The sequence below is a fragment of the Boleophthalmus pectinirostris genome, unplaced genomic scaffold (assembly GCF_026225935.1).
Source record: "Boleophthalmus pectinirostris isolate CB_2022bp ecotype Guang Dong unplaced genomic scaffold, ASM2622593v1 HiC_scaffold_17, whole genome shotgun sequence".
Lineage (NCBI taxonomy): Eukaryota > Metazoa > Chordata > Actinopteri > Gobiiformes > Gobiidae > Boleophthalmus > Boleophthalmus pectinirostris.
The window spans coordinates 8692429-8719851 of record NW_026571115.1 but is presented as its reverse complement, the minus strand read 5'-3'; the positions used below and the strand labels follow the sequence as shown (position 1 = coordinate 8719851).

The 27423-nt window shown below is 38.1% G+C and overlaps 1 protein-coding gene across 1 annotated transcript in view; it reads right to left on the bottom strand.

The window, feature by feature from the left end:
* Window positions 1-923: 923 nt before the first annotated feature.
* The window catches only part of mylk5 (myosin, light chain kinase 5), a 57436-nt gene continuing 30936 nt past the window's right edge, over window positions 924-27423 (bottom strand). Inside the window, exons 5-18 of the mRNA XM_020933180.2 lie at window positions 25557-25592; window positions 17948-18075; window positions 16252-16405; window positions 14682-14803; window positions 11453-11633; window positions 10382-10487; window positions 8761-8964; window positions 7822-8039; window positions 7207-7330; window positions 6300-6452; window positions 5300-5429; window positions 4491-4575; window positions 3227-3367; window positions 924-1978 (exon numbers count right to left, since the gene is read on the bottom strand). Of these exons, the coding sequence (XP_020788839.1) occupies window positions 1770-1978; window positions 3227-3367; window positions 4491-4575; window positions 5300-5429; window positions 6300-6452; window positions 7207-7330; window positions 7822-8039; window positions 8761-8964; window positions 10382-10487; window positions 11453-11633; window positions 14682-14803; window positions 16252-16405; window positions 17948-18075; window positions 25557-25592 (1991 nt within the window). The 3' untranslated portion in view covers window positions 924-1769. The remainder of the gene's footprint in view (window positions 1979-3226; window positions 3368-4490; window positions 4576-5299; window positions 5430-6299; window positions 6453-7206; window positions 7331-7821; window positions 8040-8760; window positions 8965-10381; window positions 10488-11452; window positions 11634-14681; window positions 14804-16251; window positions 16406-17947; window positions 18076-25556; window positions 25593-27423) is intronic.

The following is a 27423-nucleotide window of genomic DNA, read 5'->3' as shown; positions in this document are numbered from 1 at the left end:
TCTATTCATTTGTACAGTCTACGGGCAGCAATGAAAACTGTTGCTGTGTCCTTAAGAAAAACAGTTCATCCACAATGCCTAGTATGAATGTTGATGTTAGTGATGGCCAGAGGGACCCATGGAGCAGATTGGTAGACTCAATTCTAGTTTAACCCAAGGCAGCTGTGGCTACAATAATAACTTATTAACCACCAACGTAGTCGTAATAGTAGTAATTACCACGTACTTTGCCTGACCCAGCCAATCCCTTCTACAGTCTGTTTGAATCCAGAAGGGACTAGAACAGGACCATAGACCGTGAAAAACCTTGGTCCAAACTTGAGACGATCCAACCACAGCTGCTAATTTGTGGCACCAAAAGTCTCGTAACATTCAGGACAAAATGTATAACTTCTTATACCTGAGATATTTAACAGTTTGGTGCTTTGATTGTTGACACTGTAAAAATCTGCATTGTTTCTCGGTCCTTTACTATATGTTGGTTTTTCTCCCTTTTTATGTGTAAACCGCTTGTTTTTAATGCAAACAGACCATGCTTCGCTCTGATTGGTTAATCCACCTGTCAATCTCGACCTCTGAAATCAGGGAGACAGGATACAGCTCCAGATCCACTCGTATTTGTAAAGTTTTTTTCAAAGCGTGTAGTTCTGGCTGGTCAGGGAACTAATTACTAGAAGCAGAAGTAATTACTCTTTGTAACCACCACCAAGTGTGGACTGAATGAACAATGCAATGTAAAGCACTTTGGGGGTCATGAAAGACCTGTATAAACCAGAGCATTATTGGTCCAGTGAGGTTCATTTGCTCTTCTGATAATTTATGTTATTAGATTCTTTTTTTCAGACCAAGAGTTTGTTTTCATAGCTGACAGTTTCGACTGCTCACTAGAGCTCTTCCTCAGAGTGGTCTATGAACCGGGGACAAGGGGGCTTTTTTACTCTGACATACCTGGAATACCATTCTGAGTAAGGTGGACTGCAGATGGCGCTGTCGTCCTGCTTCCACCGGTAGGAAGACAGTGCCAAAACCTGTATAAATCAGCTGACCGGACACGTCACAGCAGCAACACGCTACCGCTCTGACGAAGAGCGCTAGTGAGCAGTCGAAACTGTCAGCTATGAAAACAAACTCTTGGCTAGTGCTTTAATATTATTATTACCATTTGAGTTTCTGTAACAATATTCACTTTTATACAGCTTTTAAAATATTACTAAATATTTAGTTTTAATTCATTCAATTAAATATCTCTACAAATATGTATTTAAAAATCCTATATTATGCAAAATTGACTCTTGTGAGTTTAAAGCCATGTTAATTTGTTGTTACCTCATCAAAACAGACCTGGAGTTGTGTTTTGTTTCATTCACATGTTTGAGTAACTCTGTATTATTAGTCTGTCTACATCTCCAAAGCTCAAAATGCCCTGTTACACCTTGCGATGTCATGTAGTGGTAGTTTTCATATAAACAGCTACCTTTTAACTTTAGTTCAATAGAGATTGGAAATTCCAGAGCTGATATTATCCAAACGATTCTAGTGAAAATGCATGGAGTTTAAAAACACACTGGAGCACTTCCCATATTAGCACATGACATCACAAGGTGGAACAGAGTGTTTTCAGTTTATGAGAAGAACTCTTTATGTGTTAAGTAAAACACAAAACACATGTTCGGGTATGTTTGTGATGAGGAAACAACATTATAACATAGATCAGAAAATAGCGTGATACGGGCCCTTTAACATTTCTCGACATGTAAACATCTTTTCTTTCATTGCTTCTTAACAAAGAGTCTGGCGGAGCACACTGCCTCCCCGTGGTCATTGGTGGCTTTGCAGGTGTACACGTTGGCGTCTTCAGAGGAGACATTAGACAGAACGAGGGTACAGCGGCCATCTTCTTCGTACTCGATCTCCACGGACGAAGATTCAACAACAGGATCGTCCCCTCGCAGCCAGACCACCTCTGGGTCTGGGTAACCTGCAAATACCAGGGAGACTATCACTTTAAACTCTCTTAATTAAAGGTGCATTGTGTAACTTTTCTGGTGGAGGGTCCATCAGATGCTTTCCTCCACGGAGATGTTATTGCCCTGTCTGGAATGTTTCACAGGGTGGTGTTAAATGTTCCTATCTTCATGGAGACCAAACCAGACCAAGTTACAGGTCAGATCTGTGGATATTTAAAATCTTAAATATAATGATTTTAACTGTGTTTAACTGAATTTAACCTGTTATAGGCACTTTAAAGATGGTAATGTTAACAACTCAACTACTACTACTAGTAATATTACTACTAGTAGTAGTTTATTGGTTTATGATACTACGAGTACTACCTCTATCTACAACAACAATAACTACTACTACTTCTACTTCTACTACTACTACTACTACTACTACTACTACTACTACTACTACAAATAAAATTATTGGTTTATTTTACTAGTGCTGCTATTACTACTACTACTACTACTACTACTACTACTACAAAACAACAACTACTACAAAAACAACAAAAACAACTACGAATACAACTACAAATATTTTACTGGTTTATTTTACTAGTACTACTGCTACTATTACTACCTACAACTACTTCAACTACTACTACTAATACTAGAACTACTATAATAATTACCACAAAAACTACAACTACTACAACTACTACAACTACTACTACTACTACTATTACTACTGCTACTACAACATTGTGATTCCTGTATGTCCTTTATGCCTCTGGTCTGTGACCTTTGGTAAGAGTGTGCAGTATTTAGATACACAGTGTGTTCAAAATTGCTGAGTGTTGTGTTTTGGTTCTGCAAAAAGGGAATTGCAGTTTTCATATGAGAGTTCAAGTCCTATATTGCACAAAGGATTCTTGTGAGCCTTAAATCATAAACAATATTATTACCTCCTCAAAAACATACCTGGAGTTTTGTTTCATTCACACATGTTTGAGTAACCCTTTCTTATTAGTCTGTCTACATCTCCATAGCTTAAATGCTCTCTTCCACTTTGTGATGTCATGAAGTGGTAGTTTTCAAGTTACCCACTACCTTTTAGTTTTAGAAGCCAGCCTAAATATGCAGAGTTTGTGTGTTAAACATGTGTGAATTAAACAAAAACACAACAGTAGCAAGTTTTGACAAGATACGCAGAAATTTAAAAGCTAGTACCCCTTTAGAAAATCTCAAGACTATCATCATAAACAGGTGGATCCAGAGCTGACCTGTGAGGTGGCAGGACAGGCGAGCACTGGAGCCCAGGGAGGAGGTCTGATCCTGGGGCAGCACTGTGAATCGAGGGGGGCCCTGCATCTTCTTCTCCAGCGACTGCAGGGCATGCTCCGCCTCAGGGGAGAGGGGAGGGCCTGGCCAGAGTCACAGACAAACAGGGTTAAGAAGAACGAAACAACATTATAACATAGATCAGGCGGACACTGGACAAACTGCCTCCATAATGGACACTCCTGCTCACCCACTGCACCAGACTGTAGAGGGACAGATAATACTCCCTACAACTGTACAACAACTCACCCACTGCATCAGACTATAAAGGGACAGAGGAGCTCATTCTCCAACAGGCTCCTACAGCTCCACTCAAACCGTGAGAGACACAGGACTACATTCATACTATAATACTCCCTACAACTGTACAACAACTCACCATTTAGTAATATTATACTCCCTACAACTGTACAACAACTCACGATTTAGTAAAATAATACTCCCTACAACTGTACAACTCATCTTTATGTAAAAGATAATACTCCCTACAATGGTACAAGAGCACATCCTTAAGTAACAAGTAATACTCCCTATAACTGTACAACAACTCACTATTTAGTAATATAATACTCCCTACAACTGTACAACTCACCTTTATGTAACAGATAATACTCCCTACAACTGTGCAACAACTCACCCTTGTAAGGCAGATAATACTCCCTACAACTGTACAAGAACTCACCTTTATGTAACAGATAATACTCCCCACAACTGTACAACAATTTGCCCTTATGTAAGAGATAATACTCCCTACAACTGTACAACAGCTCACCCTTATGTAACAGATAATACTCCCTACACCTGTACTACAGCTCAAACTTATGTAACAGATAATACTCCCTACAACTGTACAACAACTCACCTTCATGTAACAGATAATACTCCCTACAACTATGCAACAACTCACCTTCATGTAACAGATAATACTCCCTACAACTATGCAACAACTCACCTTCATGTAACAGATAATACTCCCTACAACTATGCAACAACTCACCTTCATGTAACAGATAATACTCCCTACAACTGTGCAACAACTCACCTTCATGTAACAGGTAATACTCCCTACAATCTGTACCCTTATGTAACAGATAACCCTATGTCCTGTGAGGTTGTCTAAAGTCTACGTCTAAGAAAATAGCATAATATGGGCCCTTTAAAAATGCAATGTTTTTTGTTCAATATTGTACTAAAAGAATCACTGACCGTCTGCGGAGCTGCTGGACACTGTACTGTCCCCTCTTGAAAGCAGAGCCATCCTCTTCAGGGCCAGCATGGCTTTACCAGCTTTCTGTTCACACAAACAGATTCACATATCAGGGTAACAGTCATTTTTACTTGACACTGAGTAAGCCTAACTAGTCCTGGTCTAGTCCTGGTCTAGTCCTGGTCTAATCCTGGTCTAATCCTGGTCTAGTTCTGATCTAGTCCTGGTCTAATCCTGGTCTAGTTCTGATCTAGTCCTGGTCTAATCCTGGTCTAGTTCTGCTCTCATCCTGGTCTAGTCCTGGTCTAGTTCTGGTCTAGTCCTGGTATATTTCTAGTATAGTCCTGGCATAGTCCGGGTCTAGTCCTCCTTTAGTCATAGTATGTAGCTGATGACTCCACACACTTTAGTCCTGGTCTAGTTCTGCTCTAATCTTGTTCTAGTCATGTTTTAGTCCTGGTCTAGTCCCGGTATAGTCTTGTTTTAATCCTGGTCTCACCAGGGTCTAGTCCTCCTTTAGTCATAGTCTTGTCTTGGGCTAGTCCTGTTTTAGTCCCACTTTAGACCTGGTTTTGGGTAACATATAGTAATTTTTCCTTGACACTGAGTAAGTCTAAATGGTCATGATGCTAAAATTTCTAAATCAATTTCAATACTAAGGAATAGATTTGATACGCAATACTGATTCTGATACCGTGAAGATAATAAAAACACTCTTTATTTAGACAACAGAATGTGATGTCAGTACTACTAATATTTTACTTGGATGAATACTGTACTACATGGATACTGTACTACACTGATGTACCTTCCATTTCTGTCGGGCTAAGAACTTCTTCATCTTCTCTTTGGACAGACTCTTGACGGACGCTGAGTCTTCAGAGTCAAATGCTGCCATCCAGTGGTGAGCAAGCGCCTCTGCACATGTCAGCCTGCGCCTAAAGGAACAAATACTATCAGTCCAAAATGTACTAAATGTTTATTTTAAACAAGTATTTCTATTACTGTTATTACTGCTATTTCTACTACAATTACTTAAAATTATTATTCCCTATTACTTCTACTATTGTTAAAGGACCCATATTACGTTTTGTTTTGTTTTTTTATCTGTTATAATGTTGTTTCCTCATCACAAACAGACCTGGAGTTGTGTTTTGTTTCATTCACACATGTTTAACACACAAACCCTGCATATTTAGGTTCTTCTCTCAAACAGAAAATACTTTGTTCCACCTTGTGATGTCATGTAGTAACACAGAAAGTGCTCCACTGTTTTTTAAACTCCATACACCTTCACTAGAATCATTTGGATGAAATTGAAATTGGATAATTTCAGCTCTTGAAATGTCTTGAATAGAGTTTTTAGACTATCTTAAAACGTTTGTGGCAGTGTTTGCTAATGTGTGCATTGTATCACCATGGTAACTACATGTAGAACACCCCCAGCATGATGCCACTGCAAATTATCAGTACTACAACAACTACTATTATTACTTCTACCACCACTATTATTTCTACTATTTCAACTGATATACCTACTACTACTACTACCACTACTACTACTACTTTAACTAATACACCTACTACTACGACTACTACTACTTTAACTAATATACCTACTACTACTACTACTACTACTACTACTACTACTACTTTAATTAATATACCTACTACTACTACTACTTTAACTAATATGCCTAGCACTACTAGTACTACTAGTACTACTACTACTACTACTACTACTACTGCTACTACTATTTCAACTAATATACCTACTACTACTATTACTAATCCTAGTGGTACTTTACCTGGGGTCCTTGTTGAGCAGGGAGCTGATGAAGTTCTTTGCTTCTTCTGAGATGTCTTCAAAACTCTCTTCATCAAACTCGTAGTGAGCGGCTGTGACCAGAGCCAGTGTCTCTGCGTCACTGTTTCCCTGGAACGGGGACTCTCCACTCAGACTGGGACAAAAACACACCACTATTTAGAGTATGTATTTATTTGTATTGTCTTTTTGGTCCTGCTTTAGTCCTGGTCTAGTCTTGGTCTAGTCCTGGTCTAATCTTGGTCTAGTCCAGCTTTAGTAATGTTTAATACTGGTTTAGTCCCAATTTAGCCCTGGTCTAATCTTGGTTTAGTCCACCTTCAGTTTTTTTGCTGGTTTAGGCCTGATCTTGCCCTGGTCTCATCCTGGTCTAGTCCTATGTAGCAGATAACTTTAATTCTCCATGCACTTTAGTCCATCTTTAGTACTTTAGTTCTGGTTTATTTCTGGTCTAGTCACGGTTTAGTCCGGTCTAGTCCTGGTTTAGTGCTCCATACACTTTAGGCCATCTTTAGTACTGTTTTAGTCCTGGTTTATTCCTGGTCTTGGTCTTGTTTTAGTCCTGGTCTAGTACTGGTCTAGTCCTTCCTTATTTCTGGTCTAGTCCTCCTTATGTCCTGGTCTTGTCCTGGTCTCGTCCTGGTGTCATCCTGGTCTCGTCCTGGTCTAGTCCTGGCCTTGTCCTGGTCTAGTCCTGGTCTCGTCCTGGTCTCATCCTGGTCTCGTCCAGGTTTAGTCCTGGTCACTCACAGTATGTAGCCGATGCTCCAGAGATCAATGGCTGGACTTGCTGGTTCATAGTTGGTCTAGTCCTGGTCTTGTCTTGGTCTCATCCTGGTCTTGTTCTGATCTAGTCCTGGTCTAGTCCTGGTCTAGTCCTGGTCACTCACAGTATGTAGCAGATGACTCCGATGCTCCACAGATCAGTGGCTGGACTCACTGGTTCATAGTTGATGACTTCAGGAGCGACAAACTCTGGGGTCCCCTGCATCACTTTGAGAGAGCCACTGTCATCTGCCACGAACACACATTTTTAAATTTATTTTAATTTTGTTTACTTGACATTATTTCACATTATATTGTGTCATGCAAAATAAACGCATACAAAATAATTCCTAGTATTATTAACTTAAAGGTGCATTGTGTAACTTTTCTGGTGGAGGGTCTGTCACCTGTTTGTTTTTACAGATATGTCATTGCTCTGCCTGGAATGTTCCACAGTATGACATTAAACAGCTCTACCTTACATTTATTCAATTATAGATGGTTTTATAGCTCAAAAACACCTAGAAAAACAGGCATTCAGACTGTGAGCGGGGTCGCCTCTCCACAGATATGACCTGTAACTTGGTCTGGTTTGGGCTCCATGATGATAAAAAGTGAAACTTTCCAGACAGTAAGTAATAACATCTCCATGGAGACAAGCATTTGATGAATTTTTCTTTAAAAAAAAAAAAAAAGAAAACAATGAATGAATAAATAAAATAAAAGTGTATATCTCTTACCCAGGCGACAAGCTAACCCAAAGTCGATTATCTTGATTTCGGTCCCACTGGGGTCCACACACACGATGTTCTCGGGCTTCAGGTCCAGGTGCAGGATGTTTTGCTGGTGCATGAAGGCCATGCCCTCCAGGATCTGCCTCATGTAGCGAGCGCTCGTCATCTCCGTGTGCTCGAAACTGTCATCCACGATTCGCTCAAACAGCTCTCCCCCCGCGATACTGTGAAGCAGAGGAGGGAAGAACTGAGACTCTGCACTGACATTGCGCTGGGGGTGTTCTACATGTATGTACTAATATTGCTGGGTTCTATAGGACAGTTTATTTATATTATTTAAAGGTGCATTGTGTCTGTCACCTGCTTGTTTCTATGGATATGTCATTTCTAACATTGCACAGTATGACTTTAAACAGCTACCTTACATTTATTCAGTTACAAGTGTTTTTATAGCTCAAAAATACCTTGAAATACCTTGGCATTCTGATCATTTTTATTCAGATCTGACCTGTAACTTGGTCTGGTTTGGTCTCCATGAAGATAAAAAGAATTAATATCACCAGAAAGGTTACACAATGGGGTCATTCCACCTCAGTTCACCCAAAACAAATTGCAAATTGAACCCTCACATTGCTCAGTTGCAAAGAACATTGGTGTATGGGTAAGTCATACTTAAGAAAGCCCAAATCTCAAATTTTAGTATCAGTTGTGGAGACATCGTAATTTCATTTTTCCACTTTTTTCGCTGAATTTCAAATTGTATTTACTCAGCAACTACGGGTCCGATATCAAAAACCAAGGTATCTCTGGAAAGGAGAAATACGAACTCGAGTTACACAGCTTCAGACAGAGCAGTGCCCTCAGTTACCATCACACCCCAGAGGTATGTAGATGACATCTGCTGCAAAGTATGAATAAGATAAAAGATGTAAAAGTACTACTCACAACTCCATGACCATGACCATCTCGGGGTGGTGGTCGTACGCCCCAAGACACTGCACCAGTTTGGGATGATGCAGGAAGTTCATCAGCTCGATCTCCCTCCGTGCGGCCTCTCTCTCCTTTGACCTCCGACCTTTGTAGAACTTCCCAGCGCAGACCCGACCGTTTTCTTTGTGCGTCAACTTGTACACATGTCCAAACTTACCGCTGGAAAACAAAGGTCCTATATTACGCAAAATTGTTTCTTGTGAGTTTTAAACCGTGTTATAATGTTGTTAGCTCAAAAACAGATCTGGAGTTGTGTTTTGTTTCAATATTCCTTTATTATTAGTCTGTCTACATTTTCAAAGCTCAAAATGCTCTGTTCCACCTTGTGATATCATGTAGTGATAGTTTTCAAGTTAACAGTTACCTTTTACTCTTTATTCAGTACAGACTGGCAGTTCCAGGTCAGAAATTATCCAGATTGTTTTAGTGAAGGTGTAAGGAGTTAAAAACACAGTGGAGCACTTCCTGTACTACTACATGACATCACAAGATGGAACAGAGTTGAGTCTGTTTGAGAACTTAACCTAAATATACAGGTTTTATGTGTTAAACATGTGTGAATGAAACAAAACACAACTCCAGGTCTGTTTGTGATGAGGAAATAACACTATAACATAGACAAGTTCTTTAAGTAAAATTTCCATTAATTTTTCCCTTAGACATTTAGAAAAATTCAAATATTAAGAATTCAAAAACATCACAGAGGCTAACCAGCTACATACTAAAAACAACATGCCATCTCCATTAAAGATGCACAATGTAACTTTTTTGGTGGAGTGTCCGATACCTGCTGGTCTCTTTGAAGAGTTATGACTTTATGTGGAATATCACGCAGTATAGCATTAACCTTAGGGTCATTCCACACCAAATCTCTGAATGCCCCCGCTCGCCCATCTCAGATTTGACTGAAAAAATTCTAGGAGGTTCATATGCCTTCCATTAGGAAAAGTCTCAAATTTTACCTCCCAACTCCTTATACTTGTGTAATTAAAAAAAAAAAAGGTCAACTAGGAGCCACTTTCAGATTGCTGTATCTAAAAAACTATTTAAGATATGTCCTTTAAAATTTTCAAGGGTTAAAATTTGTCAAATATACTTATAGAATATGGACTTTTACACATGTGCTTTTGATTTATCACAGATTTCTGGGGGTTTGAATTTGTTCGAAAATTCTACTCTTCAAATATGAGAGCATTTTTGAAGGACTGTGGAAAGTGCAATTTTAAAGACAGATGTTCCCACACATGGTGTGTACTTTGTATTTTAAAACTGACCCTCTAGAAGATAATAAGTGTTAAAAATGGAAAAAAACAATTATTTGGTGCCATCTTTACCCTGTTATACCAAAAAAATGACAGCACCCACCAACATAAAATGGACCGTTTTAGAAAGACTAGATGTCTGTTTTTAACATATTTGTGATGGTGTGATGAATTTTTGAAAATATGGTGTTAGGAGATTTGACGTGGAATGGCCCCTGATATATATAAATTTAATAACAGCTTAAAAATACTTTTTTATTTCTTTCTGTCTTTACTTTTTGCAGTCTTCGTTGAATGCAGTCCTACATACTCACACTCCCAGTTTCTCCTGGAGGATGTAGTGATCTGTGACTTTGTGAGTGGAGTCAATGGTGACGTGGGTGTACGCTGCTGGGACCTCCTCTGTCTGAGATCTGCAGCCTGGAAAAATCACAAAAGATTTAAAGATGGTCTAAACTCCATCCAAAGCCTCCATCTAAACGTGAGATGATCCAACCATAGCTGCAAATTTATAAACTAAAGCCGCTTGCAGAGATGATGGCCCTTGCCTTGGTGCACAAGCCCCTCCCACACAACCGCCGGGCACTCGTGATCATTGCGACATGTCACCCTCACTTCCTGCCCAGACTGACAGCTCGTCCACCAGACAAATTACATAATGTACCTGTTTGCTAATGCAAATAATGCAAATGTATTTTTAGGAGTCATTGCGCCCCTGCTGGCCAACCATGAAAAATGCCCCATGTCCATAATATATAGTTTAGCTTGTAGTTATGCATAGAATTTAATGACTGATTTTGGTTCAAATCTGATAATGTTGATGTTTCATATCTATGGTAGGGGGCATTTATAGTGTCTTATAATCAGGCCAAAATCACTCATTAGTGAAACACATTTCATCACGATCGGACTAAGCCTGTGCGTGTAAGATATTTTGACCTATTATTTGGGGGATTCTTTGTGCCCCTGCTGGCCAACTATGAAAAATGACACATGTCTGTAATATATATTTTTTGCTTGTGATCATAGATAGAATTTAATCTCTGAATTTGGTAGAAGTCCGGTAATGCTGATGTTCATGTCTATGGTAGGGGGCGCTATAGTGGTCATGTTTCATATACTTTATAGTATATTATAATCAGGCCATGATCAGACATAAGTGATTCAATGAAGAACAATAGCATTAGAAAATAGGCATTCTGACTGTGAGCAGGGTTGCCTCTCTATGAAGATAGAAAGGTTTTATACCATATTGTGAAGTATTCCAGACAAAGCAATAACCATGAAGAAAAGCATATGATGGACCCTCCACCAGAAAAGTCACACAATGCACTTTTAAATCCCATTCATTTCACACTCATAGGAAGACCATTTGAAAAGTTCACCTTTCTTTTCCATCTTTAGAGGTGTGGACTCTGGTCCTGGTTCACTCACTCCCACTGTGTTGAAGGCCTTTACCCGAAAACAGTACTCCTTCTGGGGCTCTAACCCTGAGGACACCCTGTACGATGTGCTGGTGCAGTTATGGCTGATCGCAGTCCAGTTGTCGCTGTTTCTCTCCTTCACCTGCAGGGGGAGTCAAGATTCACATCACGTCACATTCACATCTCGTGAAAAAGTCAAGGTATGTTTAAAGGCCCTATTTTACACAAAATTGATTCTTGCACTGCAAAATCAAGTTAAGATGACTTGAATTAAGAATATTTTTTCATGATTTGAGTAAATTTCACTTGACAAGTAAAATGATCTGACAGTGGAATAAGACTTTTTGCACTTAAAATATGAAAATACACCTAGGTACACTTAAAAAAACAAAAAAACAAACAAACACTCCTTGCACTTAAAATAAGAAACACAACTGAATGCTGTTTGAATTAAGAAAAACACTTATTCGATTGGTAGTTTATTTTACTTGGCAAGTTGAATCGACTAAAATAAAGTAAAATGTTCTTAATTTAAGTCATTTTCACTTACCTAGATATTGTTTTTATCCAGTGTGTGAGTTTTAAATCATGTTATAATGCTGCTACCTCCTCAAAAACAGACCTGGAGTTGTGTTTTGTTTCATTCAGACATGTTTCAGTAAACCTGGTTTATTAGTCTGTCTACATCTCGAAAGCTCAAAATGATCTGTTCCACCTTTTGATGTCATGAAGTTAAGAGCTACCTTTTACCTTTAGTTCAGTAGAGATGGGCAAGTTTGAAATGATCCAAATGTCTCTAGTGAAGGTGCATCTAGCTGAGTATAAAAACACAGTAGAGCACTTCCTGTATTGTCACATGGCATCACAAGGTGGACCAGAGTTTTAGAGAATAAAGTTTAAGAATAAAGCTTTTCCTCGCCTCCTTCTCCTTGATTCCTCTCCTCGATTCTGCAGGAAATGGATGAAGAAGTCCCTCCCACAGAGGAGACACAGCGAGGAGAGATGATATAAACTCCTCACTGAGACCAATAAAGTTTTATTTGTTTAAAGTTTAAGTTTTATCTGATGTCTCCCTCCTGAAGCCTCCCTCATGTTCACTCCTTCCCTCCATGGTTTTCTTTGGGACACCACTTAATATGGCACATTTGATTGACAGCTGAAAATGGAAAGAGAAATGAGACGCGGCCATAGGCTTAGAGATTAAAAGGATCTGTGTGTAGGCTTCGCTCTTACACTTGAAAAAAGGTATTATAATCACAACTGAACCTTAGTTACCAGTGTCTAAACCTGCAGGTAGAGAGGATTCAGATTAGAGAGATATTTTAAACCAACCTCATTTTAGCACTGAACCTGGCAACCCAAACGAGTGCTCAATCTGCTTTCTGATAATCGACTTGAGAAACAAAACACCAAACAAATGGGGCATAGTTCCAATGTTTTTGCAATTAAGAATACATCAGCATTACAACTGTTACAAGTAAAAACTAGTTTGATTTGAAAAGGTTTATCTCACATCTAGGGACATAGGTAGGACATGTTATGGAAATTAAAATAACATGCATTTCTTTAATTAGTCTATATAATAACCCAATTTATCTAGATCTAAATAAAATAACACAATAAATATTAGTCTCAACAACTCACATTTTTACTGAATTCCACCCTTTACAAAGCAATGTCAGGTTGGACAACTCATGTTACTAAAACACACTTCAAATCATTATATTTAAGATTTAGCTAAAAAGGAAAGCATTTTTCCCTGGTTTATCTTTAGGTGTCAATTGTTACTTCCTAAACCCTACTTTCCAATTTTCCTTTCCAAAATCCATATATATGCCTTTAAGAAAAACTGAGGTGGGACCAAGTCTTTGTTTTGCAAGTCTCAAGTAAGTCTCAAGTCTTTGACCTCAAGTCCGAGTCAAGTCCCAAGTCAAATACAGGCAAGTCCAAGTCGAGTCTCGAGTCACTGATCCATAAGTCCAAAGTCAAGTCCAAGTCGTCTGCTTTGAGCTTCAAGTCATTTCAAGACCTAAACCAAAGTACCAAATTTAGCTTAGATTTTGCAGCTTCTATGATTTTTAAACTAAATTGTACTTTAAAAAGTGGTGGTATATTTATATATGAGTATTTATATAAGAGCTGTAGAAATGCCATTTTTTTCTTTTTAAATGTTTTGACAAGATCTTAGTGCGAATCATTACGGTCAGAATATAGACCAAATTAAGATTTAAAACTGCTAAATAACAGTTATTTTGTCAAGTAGTTCTCTGTAGTTCCGTCTGTTTTATTGTATTGTACTGTATATTACTGTAGTACATTTGAGGATACCACATCACAGTACTTTTCACAGTTCCATCCAAAGTAACAAATAGAGAAGTGGGAGGGACGTGTTCCAGTTTGTTCCTGTAAAATTAATCACCGCGTTTATCAACTGTAACGAGAAAAGTATTTTCTAAAAACATATATATTTTTAGGAGAAGCATCGAGTCTTCTCAAGTCACAGGCCTCAAGTTTGATTCAAGTCCCAAGTCATTGATCTTCAAGTCCAAGTCGAGTCCCAAGTCTTAGTTTGTTTTATCAAGTCAAGTCTCAAGTCCTAAAAATAGTGACTCAAGTCTGACTCGAGTCCAAGTCACAAATCATTCACTTGTCCTCCAATTCCAAAGCTGTTAAAACCCTGGAAATTCTGAAGCAATTTAATTTATACATTTGTATACATTTATACCCTACCCCTCCCCTGGCATTACCTCTATCTATTTTATTGTTTGTTTTTCTTTGTATAATTTGTAGTTATTTATCTATGTAAAAAACAAAACAAAAAACAACTTGTAACCATGATGTACAGTGGGCCAAAGTTGCTCGAAAACACACAGAAATGATTATTTATTGAGGTAAAATTATAACAAAACTCTTATAATACTCTCTAATTTTGTTGGAATGATGTTTAAAGTACCAAAGAAATGTGTTTTATTGTGTGTAAAGTGTGGCTAAGTGTGATGTCAATATGGGTCTCTCCTCTTCTTGTAATTTTCAACATACTTTCAACTTTTCTTCACAATTTGCTTCTTGATTGCTGTAAAACTATAATTTATGTTTACCACAGGTATTATCCCACCCAAAAAAAAAAGTAAAAATGAGAGAATCATCCAAACGTGTCACACTCTTTAATGCTTACTAAATGTTCCCTCACCTCGACCACGTATCCCAGGACAACGCTGCCTCCGTCGTAACAGGGTCCGGACCAGGACAAGACCGGAATACGACCCGAGACCAGAGAGACCAGAGGGCAAGAGGCGGGGGGCTGGGGTCTTTCTGAAGGACACATGGGGAAAAGACTTACGGGGAGTTCTTTTACTGTAGTTTTATTAGTAGTGGTAAGTTTTATTGATACTTTGCAGCTGATGGCGTCAACATTACCTCGGGGTGTGATGCTAACTGAAGGCACTGTTCGGTCTGAGGCTTTGTTAGACTTTAATCTGAGCTTTATTGTAAAAATCTGATCATAAAGAACTAAATGAACTGAGCTACAACAGAAGAGCTGATTTCTGCTGTAACACAAGTCTCTCTCAAATAAAATTACAATCACACTACACAGCAAAAAGTGGAGTATTGACACTGACTCTCACAAAATTAATTTTAACATTTTCTCAGAGTTTATATGAGTCCAATCTGTTCTAGAGTTAATTTAACATTTTTGTTTTTATTAACAAATGTTAATAAAGTAACAGTGGACCAAAGTTTCTGTTTAACCCTGAAATCAAGAGTTATATTAACATTTTGAGAGTAAACGGATAACACTTTGTAGGGTTATCCTGATGTAGCTAAACACAGAGGTGTTTTATTTTTACCCTTTTATTTTAGGATGAAATTATGTATAAAAGTGGTTCAAACTGGTCTTCTTTCGCAGGGCTTTGAAGTGGGAGGTGCCATGTTAACACTAAGTGAAGCTGAATGAAAACTAGTGGAAGTAACTTCCAACCATATTAACTTCAACCATATCATCTCTGGCAAATAACCCCAGCTCGAACCCCCATTTAACTTTCAAATAGTTAAAATAACACTTTTTGTGTTAAAAACAACTCTGAAATATTTTACCCTGAAATTTGAACCCTCCAGTTTTTGCTGTGTAGTTAGTTTTTCACCTTTGCCTTTTTTTTCTCCTTTTTTTCTCCTTTCTCCTAAACATGATCGCTCGTATTGATCACAGGCTCCAGAAAATGTTTAAATACATTTTGTATTTTTTTCTTGAGTTTTCAGACAATCTTAAAACTTTTTTGGCAGTGTTTTTTAACGTGTGCATAGATGGGTTTCCTGTTTCCAAACATACGGAGATGTGCATGCAGTCGGGGAGCAAGAGATGCTAAGCGGCAGAGTGGTTAACATTACAGGTCCTATTGGAGCTCTGTACAGTGTCTGATTAAAACCGGTTTTCTAGTCAGCTGGCTGTTGTAGACTTTTGCGTGGTTTGTGTACTTTTGCTGACACCCTTTAGAATAACATATCATGTCGTGTTTAGCTCTTAATTGTTGGATTTGCTCTCATAATAACATTATATTATGTAAGCGCAGGTAGGCTCAGTTACGTCTCAGGTTGCACCAGCACCATGTTAGGGTTAGTCTTTACTTTCATTCATTAGATTTTAATAGGTTGTTTATTTAATATTTTATGATTTTAATAATAAAAGTGACTGTTATATTTGAGACACAGTGAGTGTGAGTGTGAGTGTGAGTGTGAGTGTGAGTGTGAGTGTGCGGCCTCACCTATGACAGACAGAGTGAGTGTGTGCTGTGCTGAGCTGTGTCTGTCTTTCACTATGACTGTGTATCTTCCGCTGTGGTGGGTCTGGACCTTTGCAATCACCAAGGTACTGCTCCTCTCAGAGTTTTCCAGCCACTGCTCTGAGTCCTCCACGATCTGAACGCAAACACACACAAATAGAGCACAATTACACACATTTCTTCCTAAAATATTCTTATCATTTTCTTCTTTTCTGATCTACAGTATGTTATCATTTTGTTTTCTCATCACCAACAGACCTGGAGTTGTGTTTTGTTTCATTCACACATGTTTAACACACAAACCCTGCGTATTTAGGCTAAGTTCTTCTCGCAGACAAACAAAAAAATGCTCTGTTCCACCTAGTGATGTCATGTGGTAGTACAAGAAGCAGAGGTGGGACCAAGTCGTTGTTTTGCAAGTTTCAAGTAAGTCTCAAGTCTTTGACCTCAAGTCTAAGTCAAGTCAAGTCAAATACAGGCAAGTCCAAGTCCAGTCTCGAGTCACTGACCCAGAAGTCCAAGTCAAGTCCAAGTCGTTTGCTTTGAGCTTCAAGTCATTTCAAGTCTTTAAACCAAAGTACCAAATATAGATTCGATTTTTGCAATTTATATGAAATTTAAGATAAATAGTAATTTTAAAAAATCATAGTATATTTATATTTGACTATTTAGAGAGTATATAAGAGTTGTAGAAATGATTTTTTTTTTTCTTTTTAAATGTCTTGACAAGATCAATGTGAATGTGAATCATTAGCGAGAACAAAAATAATTCAGATTTAAAAGTGCTTCTCGAGCCTTCTCAAGTCAGAGACCTCAAGTCCAAGTCTTAGCCCAGTTTATCAAGTCAAGTCTCAAGTCCTAAAAATAGTGACTCAAGTTTGACTCGAGTCCAAGTCCCCACCTCTTACAGGAAGTGCTCCACTGTGTTTTTAAATTCCACACACCTTCACTAGAATCATTTGGATAATTTCAGCCCTCAACAACAAACAAAATGTAAAATGTAGCTGTTAACTTAACTACCACTTCATGACATCACAAGGTGGAACAGAGCACTTTGAGCTTTGAAGATGTAGACAGGCTAATAATAAAGAGTTACTCAAACATGTGTGAATAAAACAAAACACAACTCCAGGTCTGTTTTTGATGAGGTAACAACGTTAGAACATGTCTTATAGCTCACAAGAGTCAATTTCATGTAATAAAGTTGTGATAAAAAATACCATGCATAAAAATATCTAACATTTTTGGATTTAGTTTTGAGCCTTCTGTCAAAAACAGAGAATGTGCATTGTGTAACTTTTCTAGTGGAGGATCTGTCAGATGCTTTTCCTTCATGGGGGTGTTATTGTTTTGTCTAGAATGTTTCACAGTATGACATTAAACCTTTCTATCTTCATGGAGACCAAACCAGACCAATTTACAGGTCAGATCTGGGTAGAGGCAACAGTTTTTCTAGGTATTTTTGAGCTATAAAACCACCTGCAATAAAAAAAAAAAAAAGTAAGGTAAATCTGTTTAATGTCATACTGTGGAACATTCAGAGCAGAGCAATGACATTTCCATAGAAACAAGCACGTGATGGACCCCCAACTAAAAAGTTAACATAATGCACCTTTAACATACTGTAGTTTATAGTTTTGTTTTGTTTTTATGGACAATAGAGTAGCTTGGTTCCCACCTGCTTTTTATTCCTGATCCAGGCCGATACGACGGGTGGTGTCCCCACGAAGGAGCACGTGAGCCGGGCCTGTTCTCCAGCCTTCACCTCCAGATGCTGTGGAGGATTTTCAAATCGCAGCAGCACCACTAGACACCAAACACACACAAAGAGGCAACAACTTTTTAATAATAATAATAATAGCACTTTATAATAACAATAACTTAATTAATTAGCCTTAATAAAATATTTAAAGGTGCATTGCGTTACGTTTCTGGTGGAGGGTCCGTCAAATGCTTTTCTCCACGGATATGTTATTACTTTGTCTGGAATGTTTCACAGTATGGCATTAAACCTTTCTATCATCATGGAGACCAAACCGTTAAAGTTACAGGTCAGATCTGCGGAGAGGCAAGCCCGGTCACAGTCAGAATGCTTGTTTTTCGAGGTGTTTTTGAGCTCTAAAACCATCTGGGATTGAGATAATGTAAGGTAGAGCTGTTTAATGTCATACTGTGGAACATTCCAGGAAGAGCAATGACATTTCCTGAAACACAAGCAGGTGAGAGACCCCTAAGCAAAAAAGTTACGTGAAGTGCATATGGCAAGTTATACTCATTTCACTAAAAGATATTTAACCTGATTGTATTTTGTCTAGTTTTAAGTTAATAATTTTACAACCATAGTGTAAAAAGGGCCTAACCTAAATTACACACTAGTTATGATTAGATTAATAAAAATGTCTGTATTTAACCAGGACATAAAATGTTAAACTTTGCCAAAATTACAAAACTATACAAAACTAAGCATGTTTTTTTGTGTTACAATTGCAATTGTGTTACAAACAAAACAGAGTGGGGCAGGAAGGAAGGCAGTCCTGTCAGATAAAGGCTTATCTGTGAAGTTTTGCTGTGGCTAGGGCTGCGTTCAAGGCTACACACAATACATCAAACTTGTGACTAAAACCTGGACTAGACCAGGACTAAACCAAGACTAAACTAGGACAATAAAAAGACCAAACAACGTCTTGTAGATGGGACATATGTAAAAAAAAAGAAAAAAACAGACTGTGACACAGCAAATCCGTGTATCACCGTATCGGAAACGATCTGTGTTCAAACACGTCTTCTCTGCGTCTGCAAGCCTTCCTTATCCTCACAGCTTTGAGCATATTTGTTTACGTTTTACAGAAACAAAAACCGCATGGCTAATTTGCATAAACTGAGCGCTCAAAAAAACAGCTCACTATTTTGCGCTGATGCGGTTCAGCTTCTGTCGGACTAAAGGACACAATTCAGTGGATTTTATGTGTTCTTTGTGTGACAGAGGGGTGTTCTGCTGATGGTGAGTCTGTTCTGTGCTTCTATCGCATTGGAGATGGTTCATGTGAATCTTTTCAGAGATTATTCATCTGCAGGTCATACGCACAGACCGTATATATGAATATATGCTACCCTCTTAGCGTTTTGGCGGTGAATTAGCTACTTCACGGTGCATAGAACTACATCAGCGTATCAGTGTATCAGTGTATTCTGGTGTCCACACAGTGTCGGATCAGATCTGTACTCAGATGAATTCGTGGGAGCTGGAGGCACCAGATTGTTCAGTCTCTGGAGCTGTTTTCAATCGGATTAGTGGGGACGAACACTGCATCTGCAATGAAAATGATTCGAATATATACTAGTGTAGACGGGGCCTGTATAAAGAAGTGGACTAAGGTAGCGTGACATCACCCATAGAGTTCAGTTCCAGTCAAATGAAGCTCACAGAGACTAGGGGTTAAAGAGTCTGAGTTCCATGTTAGCAATAGGAATTTACTTACGAGCAAAATAGCAAAATAAAAACAGCAGATCATGTACAAAGGGTAATTACGAACATTTTAAGACCAAAATGAGAAGCCTGACAGCAGCAGTTACAGAAAGAGAAAGAGAAAAGAGATGACAGTTTTTCAATACAAAGTGATCTGGAGCCAGAGTTGATGGATCCAGAAGTGTGCCCATGGTCACGTCCTGTTTGGAATACGGCAGCTAGCAGGTTAGCTATGTCCATTTCTATATACAGTCTATGATTAAAAATGAAAAACCATCTCATGAGAATACCGTACAGTGTCAGAGAAGGGAACAATAAAACATAATCACAGGAAAAAATGTCTCCTGTTGCCAAATATTTTGTTTTGTTCTATTCGGGTCAAGTCACCCATATTTCAAGGCTGATTTTCCACACGCAGACAACAGAGAGAGAGAAACCAGACGCTTCTAAAAACAACGAAAATACATTTTACTATCAGAGGAAGTCACAAAAATTTTTAACGGGCCCATATTAAAAGCATTTTCGGATCTATGTTATAATGTTTCCTCATCAAAAATATGGCTGGACTTGTGTTTCATTTCATTCACACATGTTGTTGAGTTCTTCTCTCAAATAGAAAACACTCTGTTCCACCTCGTGATGTCATGTGGTAATACAGGAAGTGCTCCACTGTGTTTTTAAACTCCATCTTCATTAGAAACATTTAGATGATTTCAGCCCACATCACAATGTGGAACAGAATATTTTGAGCTTTGCAGATGCAGAGTAATGTGTGAATGAAATAAAACACAACTCCAGGTATGTTTTCGATGAGGTCACAACATTTTAACAAGATTTAAGCTCACAAGAGTAAGTGTTGCATAGTACAGGACCTTTAATGAAGTAAAAATATTGCTTAATTCTGCATTAAAATCTAAATATTTTATCTTCTGAATGAGAAAAAGTTCTGGAAATGTTGCATATAACAGGAAGCCAAAACCTATGGAAAATGGTGCAGACTCTTGTTGATAATTCACACACAACTGTCTTAAGTGGAAACAAATGTAAATGGCAAAGAGACCAGTACAACCAGTCCTTATGTAATCAACCACACAGACAAAATCTACACATGACATTTTCTTACTTTCTACTATTTTTCAAAAGTAGTTCAGCAAATATTACTCCACTTGTTTGAATGCCTCATTGTATGCATGGATGTTATTTGACCATACAATACAATTTTACAATAATTTTTTATTGTTTTGTGCATCCTTTTGTGAAGCAGGTGGCCTAATTTGTCAGTTTTGTTCAGTCGACTGTGGCAATAAAGCAATTTCAGATTCAGAAAAAATTCTATCCGTTACCATCAAACCCAAATATTATATAGTCTGAATAGTTCAAAGTTGAATTGGGAATCACAGGGCCTCTCAGGATTCGATACGATTCTCAATACATGACTCACGATACAATATTCTCAAAATATGGCGATTCATTATCACATTATACTTCAGAAACTATATTCATTTTTCTATTTTAATCATCAAAACAGTGAAAGTTTGTTTCTACTAAATAAGCAACAAAATTGTATTGAGGTCACAAAAAATATAAAAATACATATATATATATATACTGCTAAAAATATAATGCTAAAATATAAAACTTGTGTTAGTATATCAATCGGTGGATATTTTGAGGACTTTTTACCTATTTAAAACCCATTTTTACCCATTCCTTAATCGCTATGGCAACGGTTCTATCACCAAATTTACTATCACAATATATCAATATTTTTATATTTTTCTTAAACCGCTATAGTTAAAAGTGCTAAAAATTGTGTTAGTAAATCAAATAAGCTTTTTACCCATTCAAGAGACATATTTTCTTTAACCACTATGGCAATGGTCCTATCACCAAATATCAAGATATATTGATATTTTTGATATTTTTTCACACTTCTGTAGTTAAAAGTGCTCAAAATTGTGTTAGTATATCAATAGGTTGACATTTTGAGGACTTTTTACACCATTCAAAAGATATAATACTTTCTTTAATCGCTATGGCAATGGCCCTATCACCAAATTTAGTATCACGATAAATCCATATTTAGATTTTTTTTTTTACACCTGTTAGTATATGAATGAATTTTGAGGAATTTTTACCCATTTAAAAGATATAACACTTTCTTTAATCGCTACAGCAACAGTCCTATCACCAAATTTTGTAACATGATATATCAATATTTTCATATTTTTTTCCACACCTCTGTAATTAAAAGTGCTAAAAATTATGTTAGTATATCAACAGGCAGACATTCTGAGGACTATTTACCCATTCAAAAGATATAATATTTTCTTTAATCGCTATGGCAACAGTCCTATGACCAAATTTAGTATCACGATATATCGATATGTTTATATTTTTCTTAAACCCCTATAGTTAAAAGTGCTCAAAATTGTGTTAATATATCAATGGGCAGACATTTTGAGGACTTTTTACACCATTCAAAAGATATAATATTTTATTGAATCACTATGGTAATCGTCCAAATTGCTCGTCATTCTGAAACCCGTAAATAATTAGGAAGCTCACACCTATAGCTAAAGGCTCCATCTATGTCTTTTTTATTGCAGTAATCAGGAATAACATAAACTGTATCTCATTACTGTAAAAGGTGAGTTGAATTTGCCTGAGTAAGTCTGATAAAACTCTCATTTGGTTGAAAGGTAGAGATGACTGTTTGGCTTGTTCATCACCAAATGGGCCATTATAAAACATTCCGATTAAAGGTCCCATATTACGCACATTTTTAATTTATGTTTCAATGTTGTTTCCTCATCGCAAACATACCTGGAGTTGTGCTTTGTTTCATTCATGTTTAACACACAAACTCTGCATATTTAGGCTGAGTTTTTATCCCAAACAGAAAACACTTTGTTCCACCTTATGATGTCATGTTGTAATACAGGAAGTGCTCCATTCTGTTTATAAACTCTATACACCTGCATAAGAATCATTAGGATAATTTCAACCCTGGAATTGCCAATCTCGACTGAACAAAAGGTAAAAAGGTAGCTGTTAACTTGAAAACTACTGCTTCATGACATCACAAGGTGGAACGGCGCTTTATAAGCTTTGAAGATGCAGACAGACTAATAACGGAGGCTTACTCAAACAAAACACAATGAATGACTGAAACAAAACACAACTTCAGGTAGGTTTTTGATGAGGTAACAACATTATAACATGACTTAAAGCTCACAAGAGTCACTTTTGCGCAATGTTTGACCTTTTACCACCCTCCGTTTCAATTGAAAATAAATCAGCAGCCCATGTGTAACTCTACCTGCATGGTTGTGACTAATATGACTGACCTCATTTCTTTGTAATAGAAATATATCTTTAGATCTGAGCCAGACCTTTAACTACAAAGTGAAACCACAACCACAACTAAACATGATTCACGGTGCAGCTATAAATGTTAATCAGTTCATTTCGTTTTAGATTTTAACTTGTCGCCGTGTATTAAAGCGGCCATATATTGCGAAACGGTATCATTTCAGGCCTGGAATGATATTTAATGGAGTAAGCTGCTAACATGAAAACTACTGCTTCAGAGCATTAGATTTTTAGAGATGTAGACAGACTAATAATGCAGGATTAACATAACAAACATGCGTGAATGAAACAAAACACATCTCCGGGTATGTTTTTGAGCAGGGAACAGCTTTATAACATGAATAAACGCTCACAATATTCATTTTTGCGTAATATAGGACCTTTAAAGCATATAAGTAATATATGCAGAAGACATAAATTTAACATACAAGTTGAATTTCATATCAAAGACTGCTGTTTTCTTTGTGACACTATCGTCAATAGACTTGGCCTTTCATGATAAAAATAGGTGCAGTCAACCACATCAAGCAAAATGTTGCTCAGCTTTAAGTACACAATCCATTCAAACTCTTAGATCATGGCAGGTAGAAGAAAAGATGTGGTAAAAATAAAACCTTGTCGTAACCAAAAATAATATGTGTTTTTTTTTTTTTTTTCTACATTGCTGCAGCTATGGGTGCGTTCACAGTTGTCTCTGTTGAGTCCTGATTTGGTCCTGTTGTAGTCCAAAGGGTAGACTTGGTTTGGTCCTAGTCTAGTCCTGATGGTAGTGCAGATTTAATCCTGGTGTAGTCCTGGTCTAGTCCCGGTCTAGTCCCGGTTTAGTCCTGGTGTAGTCCCGGTCTAGTCCTGTCTAGTCCTGGTTTAGTCCTGGTCTGGTCCTGGTTTAGTGCATGTCATCTCCTGGTCTAGTCCAAGTCTAGTCCCAGTCTAGTCCTGGTTTAGTCCTGGTTTAGTCCTGGTCTGGTCCTGGTTTAGTGCAGGTCATCTCCTGGTATAGTCTTGGTCTAGTTCTGGTCTTGTCCTGGTCTAGTCCTGATCTACCACTGGTCTAGTCCTGATCTAGTTCTGTTCTAGTCCCGGTCAACTCCTAGACTAGGCTGAGTAAACTCCGGTATTGTCCTGATTTAGTCCTGATCTGGTCTTGAACTACCCCTGATCTAATACAGGTCTAGTCCTGGTCTAGTCCAGGTCTAGTCCAGGTCTAGTTCTGGTTTAGTCCTGATCTAGTTCTGGTTTAGTCCTGATCTAGTCCTGGTCTACTCCCGGTCTACTCCTGGTCCAGTCCTCGTTTAGTCCTCGTTTAGTGCACGTCATCTCCTGGTATAGTCCTGGTCTAGTTCTGATTCAGTCCTGGTTTAGTCTCAGTCTCATCCTGATCAACCCCTGGTCTAGTCCTGGTCTAGTCCTGGTCTAGTCCAGGTCTAGTCCTGGTCTAGTCCAGGTCTAGTCCAGGTCTAGTCCAGGTCTAGTCCAGGTCTAGTCCAGGTCTATTTCTGGTTTAGTCTTGATCTAGTCATTGTGTAGTCATCGTTCAGTTCTGAAGGTAGTCTTAATTTTGATGTGATCTTTGTGCACTTCATGACTAGTACTACTTTTATTAAAAAAAAAAAAAAAGTATGTCAAATCTTTGCATCTTAAGATATATTTATATATTTCTTTTTATACACTAGTTTGCATGTTTACGATTCAGTATCATTCAGTAAAATATCTAATCTAGGTTACTTGTAATACTTTTAAATGAAATTAATCCCAGACAGGGCTGTATATTGTTACATTAAAGGTCCTATATTACACAAAATTGACTCTTGTGAGCTTTAAGTCATGTTATAATGTAAAAACATATCTGGAGTTGTGTTTTGTTTCATTTACACATGTTTGACTAATCCTGCATTATTAGTTTGTTTACATCTCCAAAGCTCAAAATGCTCTGTTCCACCTTGTGATGTCATGTGGTGGTAGTTTTCAAGTTAACAGCTCCTTTTACCTTTTGTTCAGTAGATATTGGCAATTCCAGAGCTGAAATTATCCACATGATTCTACTGAAGGTGTATGGAGTTTAAAACCCTGTATTACCACATGACATCACAAAGTGGACCAGAGTGTTTTCTGTTTAAGAGAATAACAAAGTCTAAATATGCAGAGTTTTTGTGTTAAACATGTGTGAATGAAACAAAAGACAACACCAGGTAAGTTTGTGATGAGCAAACAAACTTGTAACAGGTCAGAAAATTGCGTAATATGGGCCCTTTAATGCTTCTGCTGCTACTACTACTTTTACTACTAGTACTACTTCTGTTATTGCACAGTTTAAAATGAACTTTGAAACATAATAATATAACTGTAGTCAAGTATTATTTCCTACCTCTGCCCTATAATGTCAATATGTTTTAATGCATAAAATTGTATCTAAAATGTTTAAATGTAAAGTATTTGTGGTTCCTACCTGTGCCGGAGTTGGCTCTCTTCTTTGGGATGACTCCTGTGGACAGAGATAAAAGGCAGGTGAAAGTCTGCAGAGGTGTGGCATTGTGCACTCATAAACATAACACAAACTCATGTCTCCCTACATGGAAGTCCTGGTTTAGTTCTGGTTTAGTCCTGTGACAACCCTACTGTGCCATCATAAAAATAACACAATATGATGTCTCCCTACATGGAAGTCCTGGTTTAGTCCTGGTTTGGTCCTGGTTTGGTCCTAGTTTAATCCTGGTTTAGTCCTGGATTGGTCCTGGTCTAGTCCTGGTTTGGCCTTGGTTTAGTCCTAGTCCTGGTTTATTCCTACTTTAGTCCAGTTCCTAATGTACACGCACAGAAACACATATAAACTGCTGTCTCACTACATGGAAGTTCTGGTTTAGTCCTGGTTTAGTCCTGGTTTAGTCCTGGTTTAGTCCTGGTTTAGTCCTGGTTTAGTCCTGGTTTAGTCCTGGTTTGGTCTTGGCCTTGGTTTAATCCTAGTCCTGGTTTAGTCCGGCTTTAGTCCTACTTTAGTCCAGTTCCTAGTGTACACACACAGAAACACATATAAACTGCTGTCTCACTAGATGGAAATCCTTGTTTAGTCCTGGTTCGGTCTTGGTTTAGTCCTGGTCTAGTCCTGGTTTGGCCTTGGTTTAGTCCTAGTCCTGGTTTAGTCCTGGTCTAGTCCTGCTTTAGTCCAGTTCCTAGTGTACACGCACAGGAACACATACAAACTGCTGTCTCCCTAAATGGAAATCATTGTTTATTCCTGGTTTGGTCCTGGTTTAGTCCTGGTTTAATTATATGGTCTACCCCTGTTTAGTCCTGGTTTAGTCCAGTTTTGGTCTTGGTGTAGTCCTAGTCCTGGTTTAGTCTTAGTTTAGTCCTGGTTTAGTCCTGTCTTAGGTATGGTGCACATTCATAGAAAGATTCATAGCAATAACACAAACTGTTGTCTTCCAAAAAGTCCTGGTTTAGTCCTGGTTTAGTCTCGGCTTAATCCCAATTTAGTACCAGTTTAGTCCTGGTTTAGTTCTATGGTCTACTCCTGTTTAGTCCAGTTATAGTCCCGGTGTGCACTCATGAAGATATCACATACAAACTGTTATTTCCTTACATGGAAGTCCTGGTTTAGTCCTAGTTTAGTCATGGTTTAGCTCTGGTTTTGTTCTGGTCTAGTCCTTGTCTAGTCCTCGTGTAGTCATAGCTGAGCCCTGGTGTAGTTCCGTTTTAGTGCTGGTTTAGTCCTGCTTCCCTATATGGAATTCCTGTTCCTAAGTCCTGGTTTAGTTATGGTGTAGTCCTGTTATAATTCTGGTACCTATTTGGTCTTTCTTTAGTCCTGGTTTATCTTTTGGTAATTGATGGTGTTTGTACCAGGTTTACTCCCTTTTGGTTTTAAGATAGTCCTGGTTTGGTTCTTGTCCTTGGTCCTGGTTTAAATGTTCAACCCTACCTTCTTAGCTGGTGTAGACCTGGTCTGGTCCTGGCTCAGTCCTGGTGTAGTCCTGATTCAATCCTGGTTTAGTCTTGGTTCAGTCCTGGTTCAATCCTGGTTTGGTACTGGTTCAGTCCTGCTTTGGTCCTGGTTCAGTCCTGCTTTGGTCCTGGTTCAGTCCTGGTTCAGTCCTTGTTTAGTCCTGCTATCACTATAGTTTTTTCAAGTCGCCTGGGACCTGAGAACAAACTGAGCTGTAAAGTCTTATATTACAGTGCAGTTTTAAAGAGGCCAATCCGAACAAACTGGAAGTGATGCGTTTCCTTGTGTTCAGAAACATTTACAGGAAGGACAACAATGTATGGTTAAGTGGCTGGATATTCCAGAAATACCGACGAAGGTGCACTATGTA